This window comes from Calliphora vicina, chromosome 1 (genome assembly GCF_958450345.1).
Source record: "Calliphora vicina chromosome 1, idCalVici1.1, whole genome shotgun sequence".
NCBI classification, from domain to species: Eukaryota; Metazoa; Arthropoda; class Insecta; order Diptera; family Calliphoridae; genus Calliphora; species Calliphora vicina.
The window spans coordinates 71,198,981-71,213,858 of record NC_088780.1 but is presented as its reverse complement, the minus strand read 5'-3'; the positions used below and the strand labels follow the sequence as shown (position 1 = coordinate 71,213,858).

Sequence of the window (14,878 nt, the reverse complement as noted above, 5' to 3'; positions counted from 1 at the left end):
TGTTCGAGAGTTAATCTGATCAGAATATTTCTGATGAAAATTTAATGATGGACTTTGTTTTCAAATGTTTTTTAACATTATCAATACTTGAATTGTTAACTTTAACGTTATTTTTTCTTTTTCGTTAACAATAAAATATTAAAAAACCGACATCAAAACTTCATTCTTCACTATTTTTTAAAAAAAATTAATTATTCGAATAATTCGATTAATTTTGAACGTGTGATCGAATTATTCGAACAAGCTAAAATCTCTTATTCGAATTAATCGTTTTATTCGAACAAGAGAAAAATCGAATAATTCGATTACCCTAATTCTCATTTCATCTCTTCCACATTGTAGAATGTTGTTGTTGTGTGTTTGTTTCATATGAGAACTCATTATAAACAACTCTCTCTAGTTGTGTGTTTATATTTCATATTCAAACTTGTGTTTTCTTTTTATGTGATTATATACATATGTACATGATTTCATGAAACACTAACAAAATACATGGGCTATTTTGTTTTTTTGCTTATATCTCAGCTTCGGAAAGTTAATTTCAACACACAGACGGACATGGCTATATCGATTCCGCTATCTATAACGATCCAGAATATATATACTTTATGGGGTCGCAAATTACAATTAAAAACGGAATGACAAACTTATATATACCCTTGCCACTCATGGTGAAGGGTATAATTAATTTTTTTCGATATTAAATGCGAGTCATACATAAATATTATTAAAATACTTACTATTTCCTGTTCCAAAGCAAAAACGTAGTGGTTAAAAAACTTATGTAGTTTTTCATTTGTGTAGTTTATGCACAATTGCTCGAACGAATTTTTTGCAAAGTTTTCAAATCCAAATATATCTAAAACACCAAGAAATCGTTGTCCATCTTGCCCTGGATTTGTACAACTGTTAATTTTGGATACAAGCCATGCAAAAGTCTTTGAATATAGGGCTTTAGCCATAGCATGACGGTTTTCTCGAGCCTAAAATAAGTTAACATATTTATTTGCACTAAAACCTTTATAGTACTATCTCACCTCCTGTAGTTTATGTGGTATTTCAGTTATATTGCCTCTTACATTAATTTGTCGCCGTAATAAGACTTGCAGCATATCAGCATCATTTATACCCAGAAGTTTTGAAATGATTCGCATTATGTCTTTATCTTCATTATGTAGTTCACATCGTTCGCCATCAACATCACAAAATTCCAGATTACCTAACCATAATATTGCACTTAACACCTTGAATACTCCATCGATCGATTGTTCAGAAATTTGTAATACAGTAAATGCCATCGTAAGGGCTTCAAATTTTTTGGATTCAAAGTCAATGTCAACTTCGTTATTACCAGATGCGTTCAAATACCGGTAAAATGTTGGTGACTTTAAGTGAAACTCTTTCATCATTTCGGGATTGCGATGTCCTTGCGCAACAAGTTGATATAAAACATGATAGTTTCTTTCCCCAGTACTTTGAAATGTTATGCGAGATTGTTCCAATAAGTAATCTTGTATAACGCACCCTTTAATGCAATGTTTAGAGTCGAAACAAACTTGCATAAATTTTCCAAAACGAGAGCTGTTGTCATTACGTATAGTTTTGGCATTTCCTAATAAAAAAATAATGTATTTAAAATTATTTAAAACGTTTATATTAATTTCAATTTCTGATTTAATTTTAAATTATTTGGAAATTATGTCTATTGGTAATAATTTAATTCAACAAAAATCATGAGTTTTTTAAAACAAGAAATTTATTTTTTTCTCTGCTATATGAGGAAAACCAAAAATTTTAAAGAATTGTTGAAAATTTGTGTTTCGAAATGCAAAAATTCAATGATAGATCATAGAAATAAACCTTAATATTATAATAATTTAAAAGTTAACAGGTAAGATTGTTATATTCTTGTACAACCACCATCAATATTGACAATAAACTATTTTTCTGATATAGGTGTAGTGTCAATTATGGACCGATCATTGGCGTAGAGACTCCTATATGCCCACCCCAGATATATTTTTCTTTTAGTTGCTGTTTTAGTTTGAAATTTTTTGTAAAAGTTTAGTAAGTCTTCAAAGAAACATAAAATCATCTGCAAAACATATCCAGTAGCATGTCCCAACAAATAATTGTTGGGACTCAAACATAATTTGAAAGCTTATAGGGTAAAGTATTTTTGAGACTTTTTTCAGATTTTTCGGAAGAAGTTTAGAGGTCGTTCAAGTCGAGTTTTTGCCAAAAATCGGGTTTGTCGGCCTTTTTTTGAGTTTTCTTCATAATTGTAGAAAATTATTTAAGTATTTCAAATTATAATAAACACATATTATGACTTCCTTATTGTTAATTCCCAATTAGATTTCATGACACTGGGTAACACTTTGTTTACTATGTAAATACCAACTCTTATTATTTTCTTTTGATCCATTTTCTCATTCTCTAATTTGCTGTGTCACAGTTCACATTAAAGTTCACTTTTAATTTCTAATTAATTACTTTTGAACCGAGAAATTGTTTTATTTCTAATAATAACTTTGTCAAGACCCACGATTTTCATTACTTTTGAGGACACAGTTTAAAAGAAAAATGTCCATGCTTCATTTTTGTGTGCAAAAATTTTTAGTTTTTGCTATGAGTTGGCTCATTAAGGTGCCCTACATTAAAATTTTTCGTAATTTTCAATATATTTTGTATATAAAGCTTTATAACTTTTAAAATTTGTATGAAAATGAAAAAAACTAACAATGCAGTTTGAAAGATCAATTAATTCTTAATATGTTTGATTCTGGGGTAAACATATAATTTTTTTTTTGGCCGCTAAACTTCTTAGCTTTTATGTGAAAATGGTTCGTCCTTTGAAGTTTTAAATTCCATATAAATGGATATCTCACCCGAAAAATAAAACTGAGTACGCAGTGTTTACAAAAAAAAAAAATATTTTTATAGTTCTATTCACTAGTGATGAATTTTTGATCCTTTTTCGGAAACCCTTCCATTAAGGTAGTATATAGTAGGGTTCTATAAGTCGATTGTTCGAACTACAATAAATAAATGTTTATAAAATAAAGCTTTTTCTACACAAGTCTTCTATAAAAAATAAAAGTTTTTTTCATATCGTATATATTGGCCCATAATCATAGTCAAACACTAAAGTCGGTTCTTTTTAAAAACTAGTTTAAAATAAAAACCTGCTTTTAATTATTTTGCAACTATTGTCAAAATTGAAGTATATGGAAAGATCCATGTCAAAGCGGACAGCAGTCGGATTTACCATCTCCGATTTTAATGAAATTTACCACATACATAATAAATCCAGTGACTTTTTCAATGGAAAATCATTCCGATGTAAAAATATCGCGATTTGAAAATTGAAAAATTTTTTAAAATTGTCTAAAATTATATACACATAATTGCCCATAACTTCGATGCTATTCAAAGTCTAACATAATTTTTGATTCCATTTTAAAGGCAAAGTGGTGCATGGAAAGGTTTAAGCCTTAAACTGATCCCTGCTCAAGAAAATCCTATGAGACCGCGTGCACGTATCTGGTTACCAAAGATGACTACCGATGCGCATAAGATGTTGGAGTGCCTGAAGCTTCAGAACCCCAATATCCACATGGATGACTGGTCCATCATCCGCATTGAACAAGGCGATGGCCACACTTGCCTAATTCTCGCCATCACGGAATCTGGCTCAGTCGAGCTTGAGAAGGAGGGTTTTAAGCTGTTCTTCGGGGTGAGGGACGCAAAGGTGAATGTGTTTCGGCCCACAGGTACGGGGAGCGGTCATGCGGATGAGGTTGAAGTGGCAAAATCTCTGCTCACAGTGATGAAGCTCTCCGAACCCCCCCCCCCAATGGCGCTAAAAGTAGTGCAGATAAATCTGCAGCACTCGAAATGTGCTACATATAACCTTCGGGTGCTCTTAGCCGAACTAGACCTGGACATTAGGCTGGTGCAAGAACCCTGGGCTTCACACTTGGACGTGAAGGGTTTCCCGGCCTCAAGATATAATATCCTCTATGCAATAAACAATGGTAGGCCAAGATCATGTATTATTGCCAAAAAATCTATTAACATTTTTCTTTGTACGCAGCTCAGTTCAGAGGACCTTACAGTAGCAAAGGTCGAGCTACCGTGCAACAGAAGCTTCACGATTGCCTCTAGCTACATGGTACATGAGAAGACAGCTCCTCCAGTCGAAGTGAGTGCTCTACTATCCTCTGTTGGGGTATCCGACGACATTATCCTGGGCTGTGATGCCAATGCCATCCAATAAAAGGTCGTTCTCTGACCATAACTGGATTCTCTTCGAAATTAGACTTCAGAACTCGACAGAGAAAATACAATTTAGGAACCCAAGAAGGACTGATTGGTTCAAATTTAATGGGATCCTCAAACATAAACTTAAGAATATACCAGTTGCTGAAGATTCGAGGAACACTTTAGTAAAACTGTAGTCAAAGCTTTCGAAGTTTCCTGTCCAGTCACTAAGGCTAAGAAAAGCTTCCTTCCATGGTGGAATTCGGAGCGATATAAACTACGTAGGGAAACCCGTAGGGCATTTAACATTAGCTATAATAGTAAATCATGGCAACCATATAGTGATCAATTGAAAGCCCACAAGAAAGCTATAGTAGTCGCAAAAAGAACCTCATGGAGAAACTTCTGTGAATCTATAGATAACACAAAAGACTCTGCAAGACTTAGCAGAATTCTAGCCAAGGGGCAATCCAACCCTACTTATATCAAAAGGATGGATGACTCCTGGTCCGAATCCTCAGCAGAGCCACTTGACATCCTACTGAATCCTCATTTCCCAGGCTGTAAGGATGTTGCTACGGATATTGAGAGTGTAGGTAGGACTCTATTCAATATCGATAGTAATATCATCTCATATGAAAGGATATCATGGGCGATTGACAGTTTCGCACCGTTCAAGTCATCCGGGCCGGATGGTATATTGCCAAAGATGCTACAAAGTGCATAGAGGCATATCATTACCTGGCTTCATAGAACTTTTACGCTCTGTCTCTGATTCAACCATGTTCCGGTTAACAGAATGAGAGGTAAGGTCGTTTTTATTACCAAAATTGGCAAAAGAAGTCATGAGAAGGCGAAGAACTTTCGTCCAATTAGTCTTTCATCTTTCCAGCTTAAAACGTTGGAAAGACTCATTGACGCACACATTAGGCATCGCCTACAGGGTACGACACGGCTCTCTAATAGGCAGCATGTCTACCTCAAGGGTCGCTCTACAGAGACAGCTATGCATGAGGTCGTAAGAGTTATAGAGAGATCTCTCGAATTTAAACAATATACAATGGCAGCCTTTCTGGATATAGAGGCAGCTTTCAATAATGTAACTACTCTTGCAATTCAGCAAGCTCTTACTAACCTAACAGTTGAAGAATATATCAATAACTGGTTAGTAACCATGCTGAAATCAAGAATAGTTACAGTAAATCTTGGTAATAGCGTCAAGTCCAAGCAAGTTGGCAGACGCACACCACAGGGTGGGGTGATCTCTCCACTACTGTGGCTTATCGTTATTAACTCGATTCTCATTGATTTAGACAGAAAAGGGATAAAAGTTGTCGCTTATGCGGACGATAGAATAGTTACAGCAAATCTTGGTAACAGCGTTAAGTCCAAGCAAGTTGGCAGAGGCACAACCTCATGGTGGGGTAATCTCTCCACTACTGTGGCTTATCGTTATTAACTCGATTCTCATTGATTTAGACAGAAAAGGTATAAAAGTTGTCGCTTATGCGGACGATGGGTTGCTCGACAACCCTAAAGCCTATTATACCTGTCGTAGGATGTTTGGTAGAAAATGGGGACTTAGTCCCAGCATAGTTAAATGGATGTATACGGCTATAGTACGTCCAATCCTTCCTTACGGATCTCTTGTATGGTGGACTGCTACTAGAAGGAAGTATGTCGTAGACCAACTATACAAAGTCCAGAGATCAGCCTGCATTGGTATAACCGGCGCACTATGAACTAGTCATTCACAGGCACTGAACACTATATTGCATCTTGTGCCAATAGACCTTCACATAATTGACATCTCTGCCTGCAGCGCAGCGAGGCTTCAAGCATCTGGTTGTTGGAGATCGAGAACATATGGCCACGAGGGTATTTTTGGCCAGTTGCCTTCAATCGTTCTCCAATCATCTGACTATATTACTCCAAACACAGATTTTGATAGGGTATTCAAGGCCTTAATTCCCTCCTGGAGTGAGTGGGGTAGGGGTAATCTCGTGTACAAATATGACACTAGGATTTATACAGACGGTTCTAAAATGAGCTGTGGTTTTGGTTCTGGCGTCTTCTGTGACGAACCTAAGGTAGGCTTTTCGTGTCGTCTTCCGAATGAGTGTAGTGTTTTCCAGGCGGAAATTTTTGCAATCATGGCAGCTTGCAATACACTAAATGATCATAATACCCGCGGCAATATAGGTATTTTTGTCGACAGTCAGGCGGCACTTCTCTCACTGAATGCCTATAAAACTTCATCTTCACTAGTTAAGCAATGTAGGAATTCTCTGTCAAGGCTAGGTCGTTTATCTGACATTACTTTGGTTTGGGTACCTGCGCACAGTGGTCCAAATGCTCAATCTAGCCGGAAAAAAGTCTTTTGAAAAGCCGTATCGACATAAAACTTTGTACATTTATATATTTCATCAGTATAAACAATCTGAGAAAAAAATAATTTCTTTTTGGACAAGAATGTGTGTTTTTGTATGTACATTTTTTCTTTGTGGGTTTGTTTGAAGCCTATAAACGGCGAAACTGCTGGACCGATTTTCCTGAAATTTTCACACCGTCGTTCTGTGTGTGTGGATGGAATTAAAGGATACCATTCATTAACAAATTTGAAGTGGGCGAAATGCCACGCGATTTTTACTCTTAATTTTGTTATATTAATTACACCAACAAATTGTTTTTTTAATTGTTCTTATTATTTTTTGACGACAATTTCACTTGCACTGTTAAATGTCGCTTGAGATATTAATTTTTTAACAAAGTAGAAATTACTTTTTTTTGAAGCAATGTACCAATGCTAGTGTATCTATTTAAAGAAAAAAACTATGCCGTTATGTACTATGGACACTTGTCAACATATTACCATACAAAAAATTTGCTTTTGAAACATTTAAAAAATTACTTTTTTCCGGCTAGATTGAGCATTTAGACCACTACGGTAATGAATAGGCAGACGAACTAGCCAGAATGGGATCTGCCTTAGATATCTCCAATGCGGTCTCAGTAGCAATTCCACTGGGGACTATTAAAGGTATCATCCTCAGACATTTTCTTACAAAGGCTGAGAATAGATGGCGTAATTTAGACACATGTAGGGTTGTGTTGATGTGGCCATCTTATAACCCTTTGATGTCAAATGTTGCTTATAGGCAACATTGTATATTTTCGGTCACAGTTCCTATAGTTTCTGTTATTTTTGCTGCCGGTTTTTTTCCAACTGAAACTAATATATTTGAGCATTCGTTTATGAAGTTACATTTTTAAAAGATTTACAAGTGTTCATTTGTGAGCTAGTTGAAGTGGTGTTCAGACGCGTGCAAAAGAATGTGGAATAAGCTGTTCTACAAAAATTCAAATAAAAACTAATCACGCATGATTTTTTTTATAAAAAGTGAATTTTACTATAAATACCAGATAAGAAAATAAAACAATGTTTGCACAACTTAAAAAAATAAAATTATTTTATGTCAGTAATTTTATGAACACAATGTTACTTATATGCAACATTTGTCCATAGTAGTAATTATTTTTTTTTTTTTGAAATGCGCTCAAAATGTCTCACAGAATCAGAATTAAAACAGAAATCGATTTCGATTGGAAAATTCTGATGATGCAGAAAGTGATGAAGAAGAAAAATTATAATTTGGAGAGAGTAATTGAATCTTCAGTTGATCAGGTAGCTGAAAATCCAGTTTCAGAATGCAATTGCTGATGTCGTAAACAAAAGAAGTATATGAATATACCTCGATCAAGACAGAAAAAAGAAACATATGTCATTGTTGAATTTTCAATTGATGATAACAAACAAGCTTCTACACGCATCTAATATTACGCCAATAAATCAACGCAAAAGAGGTCGTCCATCGGCAATCCCTTCAAGCATGCAATCAGATTCACCGTCACCATCGTCTCCAGCACCATCTAACATTTCAAACGTTTCATCACAAAGTTCATTGTCGTCAACAAAATGATCATACGTATCAGAACCTCCAAAATCCATGCGTCTTGATCATGCCGGTCATTGGGTTGAATGGCGAGCAAAAGGAAGGTGTAGATTATCCCACACCGGAGTAGTATAAATATGGGGTTTCTGGCTTGATTTAGAGGAATTTTTTTCCTCTAAACAGGCAGTGAAGAGGTTTATTGAAAATTTTTATGAGGAATATTGAAGAGCATTTTCTGAAATTAAGGCAGCGACAATTTGATGACGAGGAATTTTTGGCAGAGAAAAAGGCAGCGACAATTTCTAAATTTTTGTTTTCTAATTCTAATTTGATTAATGTATAAAAATGCTTTGTGTGTTGTATTGTGTGGAATTGATATTGTTTTTTTTTTATTTCATTAGTTTTGTTGTACTATTGTGTAGAGGCTTTTAATGGAGTTTTAATAGGAGGGTTTATTTTCTTTTAACCTTCGCTTTACCAATACCCACCCGGGTGACCACATCGTTTTTATTGGTTTAATATTTTTTTAATTTTCTTTCGATTTAAATGAAATTTATACTCACTGAACAAATTTTAGAGTTATATAGACTTTAATAGAAACATTTTAAACTTTTTATAAGTTTTTTTAAATTTTTTAAAATTTCGTTCGTCGCATATATTTATAGAAGTGTAGTGTCACCCGGGTGGGTATTGGTAAACCATGTACATAAAAAAACTTTGGTAAAGCGAAGGTTAATTAGTCTACATTATACAATTTTAATTATAGGGAAGATTCATTTTCGTGTGACTTGTAAATTTGCAAGATGATTTTTTCAAGAATTTGTGAGAGAAAATTTAGTTTTGAGTTTCACATTTTTTTGTAAATTGTGTTGTTTGGTTTGTTTTCCTCTCTTTGAGTGTGAGTTGTTTTAATGTATTAATGTAAAACACCTCCTTGAGTGTTTTTTCAAATTAAATATATTTTGGAAAATATTTGAGTAGAAATCATCACTTAAAAATATAAATACACAGTTCAAATATATAAATGTAATATGTTCATGAATAATTTTTGAATATTGTAATAATAAATTAATGGGAGTATTTTTTTATTCACATTCAAACCTCATTGAAACAAAAGAGGAAACACTAATTCAAAAATATTTCTACCAATTATTATTTCATGCATTTTAAGTGGAGTTATTGGACAAATTTTAGAAAATCTTAAATAATTTATCCAAATTAATACCACTGTGCTAGTTGAAAAAACTGTCAAGGCTTAAACTAATTCGGGTACGCTGAATTCAGTGATGCTAACCGTTTTTTTAGGTTAGCTCGTATTTTCGCGTAACTCAAAAATGGTTTATTTTATTGAACAAACTGAAAAAACCAAAATTCCGCAACAAAATTACATTTAAGCAAATCTTGACATGTTTTTAATCTTCGCAGTTATTTTACAAATATAATTTTTTTTTTAGAAAATTTTCAAAAGTTTTGGTTTTTATAGACTTTAAAAATTGGAAAATGCGTATACGCTCTTAATTTTTAAATTCAAATGCATATAACTTTGGAGTCAGTCACGATTTGTAAACAATTATTTTTTTGTTTGACATATACATTTGTAGTTAGTCCCATAAAAGAAAAAAGGTGCACATCGGGAAATATTTGGACTCGCTGTTATCAAAAAACTGGAGTATGGTGGGTAAAAATGTTGGTAATTTAATTTTCAAATGCGAATATCTCCTAAGCTGTAAGAGATAGTTGATTGTTTTTTGTAGTGCTCGATGAGGAGATACTATATGTGTAAGCTTTTTGAAATCGGAACACAAACGAAGAAATAGGATCGTTTTAAAAATTGATCATACCCGAGTCCTACTTTGGGGAGCGTATGTGCATTTTTCAATTCTTAATGCCGTTTTAAAAACCAAAAACTTCTAAATTTTTCTAAAAAAATATTTTTTTATATTTCTAAAACGACTGCGAATATTATAAACATGTTAAGATTAGCTTGAAGGTAATTTCGTTGGGGAATTTCGGTTTTTTCAGATTATTCAATAAACTAAACCGTTTTTGAGTTACGCGAATATATGTTGTGCAACCTCCTCCATTTTCGAAATAACGGTATATCTCGAAAATACGAGCTAACCTGAAAAAACGGTTAGCGGCACTGAATTCAGCGTACACGAATTAGTTTAAGCAGCTGGGTGCCCCTCTTGACAGAAAAAAAAGTGTCAATTTCGTGCATAGTGTAGTTCTTAGGGTATATAATTTTATTCAAAGGTAAAATTACTTTTTTTGTTGAGTATGGTCATGAATAATTTTTTAAACATTTTCATATCTAGAATACTTTTAAAATTAGTATATGGCTCAATATTTACATAACGAACGTAAATTAAGATTTTTCTCAATTTGAAATTACAAAATTAAAATAGAATTTTAAAGCAGACGCCACTTACAAATTCTTAATAGATATACATTTTCATCAAATTAAAAAATTGTACATCATAATAGCAAATAGTGATTAGATTTTTTAGATATGTGCAAAACACCATTTATCGACAACACAAAGAAAAATCGGCATACACTTAAAAAATATTCGTAAAATTTTATTTTTTTAGTTTCGTTTAAGTAAATACAAGATATAAAAAAGAGCTCAAAACCGCCAACTGAAAATATTTTGCAGCTAGAAAAACCACTTAGCGGTTTTTTTCCGAAAAATACCCGCTAACGACGAAAAAATACCTCCAGATCTAGCTGAAAAACCGCCGTTTTGGCAACACTGCGGGAAATGCATCCTTCAGCATATCGGTTGTGACACGTGCAGTGTGTGCCGTTGCACCATCCTGTTGGAACCACATGTTTTCCAATCCCAATTGATCAAGTTGCGGCAAATTGATCAAGTTGCGGCCCGCGACGTCTTCGAAGAAAAAAGGTCCGATGACTCCTCCAGCGAAAACAGCACACCTTACAGTGACTTTGAGCGGGTGTAATGGCTCTTCGTGGGTTACACGCGGATTTTCAGTGCCCCAGAAGCGTAAATTTTACTTATTTACGTACCCGCTAAGATGGAAATGGGCCTCATCACTCATGATTATTTTTGATGAAAAATCATCTTCCTTATTGGTCAAATAGTCAGCAATATTTCGGATTCTGGAGCAGTGTATCGTAACATTGTTTATTAACGTGTATTTCGCATGTGTTTGCTATACAAAAAATAAAAAATTTCTTTATTCAAATAAAAATTTAAATAACTACAACAGGTCCCATTCAGTCTTTAATTCACAAGTCTCCACTAAATATAACTTTAAAACTAAAGTAAAATGTTAATAGAAGTCTTTACTTTGAACAAATTTTAAGAAAAAAAATATGAATTACCAACTAAAAACAATATAAAATAAATCCCTACAATATTCCAGTTTTACAAATTCCAAAAATTTTAATCTCATTACAAGGTCTCAAGATATAAAAATAAATTCTCAAGTCTTCACTAAATATATAAAAAGGAAAATAAATATTTTAATCCAAATTTCATCCAAAATTTAAGAAACAAATACCAATTATTTAACTGCTACAATTCAATAATAAATTATATTCAAACTTAGTTTTCAGTATTTATTTGGGAATTGAACTCTCAACCTCCTAATTGATAGATTAGCTCATTACCAAATAGCCTGTCGAGTCATCTCAACTATATAATAATAACTTAATAAAATTCTGGTTTTAAACCCTTTTCAAACCCTAAACAACAATATTAGATGTATAACAAGGTCTCATTAAAAATAATTACAAGTCTCCACTTATTATAACACCAATAAAACATAATTTTAACAATCAATGAAATCCCCTATGTAAATAAAATTATCAATTAATGAAATGAAGAATAATATAAATAGATTAATTCAAAATCAAATAAAGATTTCAAAATACAAAAATATAAATTTTAATATTAAACTACCTCAACAGAATTAATGATCGAAATAATAATAAGGATTCAAAAATAATTAGAATTGTGGTATTAAAGTAGACCAGCTTCTCCAAGTCTCCATAATTTTCAACACAACATCCATTATAAAATTCTCCACTCAAACCTAACTTTGTCAAACAAATGAAACCACACATTTAAATCTCACATTTCTAACACAATATTTTAGATTCAAAAAGCTTATTAAGCAGATAATAAAATTTATCATTTTTAAAACATAATATTAAATCAACAACAACTCTAACCACAACTTCAAAAATATCAGAGTCCTAAAAATTTTAAATATTTGCATCAGAGTCTACATCAAATAATAGTTTCCTCAACTATTTCAAACTACCCAGCAAAAACTTTACTTACCTAGTAAGCAGTGTTGCCAAAACTTTAAGACCATATCCCACCAGATTGCACTTAAAATAACTCCAGAAACCACTAAATATTTAAATAAAACCACTCATTAAAACCGCTAAATTTTTATCTAACGAGTTATCAAGCTAAACTTTTTTAAAAACAAAAATAATTAAATTTTAAATTAAAATGTGTGCCAAAAACATTATACATATACTAAAATTAATTAAGATCAATCCATTAGAAATTATAATTTTTAGTATTGTTATTGTTTCAAAACGTTGGTTTATTTCCTTTAAATAAACCGGATACTTTTGATTGAAAATAAAAGCCGTTTAGTAGTTTAAAAATTGTAACAACTCTTTATTTATTTAAAATGTACAACAACCACAGAATTAAATAGTCACTCAATGTTTTTTATACACGTTTATAAATTCTCAGAAATACAGACACACGAATTCACTTGAAAAACACAGCACTCAGTTGATGTTAGTTCGAAAAGCGTCTCTGTTAAACTCACTAACGACTGCAACCTCTGTCACTATTTATAACACTGCCATCTGCACTCTAGATTTCTCTTTAACTGTCTAGAGCAGTGGTACGCAAAAAGAGGCATTTAATTTGTGTGCTCTTTTGGGTAAAAAATAAAATATCCACAACAACATCAAGAAACTGAATGAATTGTGTGTATTTTTACGCTCTTTTGTTCACATTCGGGTTGTTTGACGAAAATCATCGTAACCTCAACAATATGAACGCCTACCATGGGTCTAGTGGTTTCTAATACATACGCCATCTGTGGTGTACTTTCTACAATGTTCTTTAACTGAATATTCGAATTCGAATATACGGTCGCAGCAAACAGCGTTGCCAACTTACGATCATTGGTCTACTGAAAGCTTTTATTCAATGTTAATAATGACCACAAATATGTTACAGTTTGCTGTTTAACTGATAACCTAAATAACTATTAGGCTTACCTAGCGTTTACACATGGAAGTCACAGTTGCAAAAACTCTACACATTGTAGTGGTGTGTGGGTCATTTGTTTGAACAGAAATACAAACAGAACTAAAACAAAAACAAAGAGTGGCCAGATTGCCAGCGGCGCTCGTATGCCCGCGTAAGCTCGGTGAAGCTCGCCGGATAGGGGTCGTTCTTGCCGGCAACCTGGACCATGGACACACACTAACACAAAAAATCATAGCAGCATTGTATGTTTTCATATAAAATAGGGACACGAAGTATTTGCTGCATCTCCCTACCGATCATACTTATACACAAATTGTTGTCCCTCCCACTCGAGGTTTGACCCTCGCCACGACGTCTCATTGACGTCCCAAACCATACCTGCAAACTAGATTTCCCCTCTTTACCACCGCTTAATATTTTATTTAGCCAATCGTTTTAAATGATAACACTCAAAATATTTCATTTACACATTATAAATATCATTTCTTTATTGACAATTTTTTTATCTTATTTTAATATTTAATTTAAATTCAATCCTATTATTATTTGGGTAAGTTATTACAGAAAAAAAATTTAATAAAACTTAGGCTATATATGTATTTTTTTATTTTCTTTTTCAGGTGACGGGAGGTAAGTAAATATATTTTTATGTAAAACGTAATTATCATATATAAAATTTTCTTTTCTTTTCAGGTTTTATTTTATGTTATTTTATCAGAGATCTAACTTTTTTTTGTACCTTTTGCGCACAATTTGTGGCTTCTAAGCAACTAAAGGACCCTACAAAATGAGCTCACTTTTATGGCCCTAAGCATTCCCTCTCAATTTCCAAGGAATTATTTAATTAGGTGAACAAATATAAAAAAAAACTAAATCTAACATTAACCATACAAAAAAAAGGAAAATTTATATATAAATTTGTAATATCTATGTTTATTTATATATTTTCTTTAAGATACCTGGTGCTATTGTTTTATGTTGATTGAATGATAGTGATTGCTGAGATGATGGTGCTAATGAAAATGTGGATGATGTTAATGATGTTGAAGAGGATGCCAAGCGGATGATGTAAAATGTAATGGAGGATGACTATACGGATTACTGAAGATGACCAGACAAAAAGGATGGTGCGCTCAGGCGGGTGACAGGATGACTGATGAGGAGGCTGATGTACTATGGAGAAACTGATGACTAGGCTGATGGAAACGATTAGGCGGATGATGAGATGGATGAGGATGGCGAATATGCAATGTGGATGTAACTGATGTAAGGATGCGGATGGAATCAATAACGTGGCGGATGTGTTTGGCTATAAATTTGCGTTTTTATTTTATTTTTATATTTAATGTTTCTTTTTTTATTTTTAATTCAGTTTTTTTTTTTA

At 33.0% G+C, this 14,878-nt stretch overlaps 1 protein-coding gene across 1 annotated transcript in view; it reads right to left on the bottom strand.

Moving 5' to 3' along the window:
• LOC135949979 (myosin-I heavy chain-like) overlaps positions 1-14,878 on the bottom strand; it is a 361,957-nt gene that overhangs the window by 192,851 nt on the left and 154,228 nt on the right. The window contains exons 6-7 of the mRNA XM_065499455.1: positions 1,038-1,612; positions 741-983 (exon numbers count right to left, since the gene is read on the bottom strand). Coding sequence (XP_065355527.1) covers positions 741-983; positions 1,038-1,612 — 818 coding nt within the window. The remainder of the gene's footprint in view (positions 1-740; positions 984-1,037; positions 1,613-14,878) is intronic.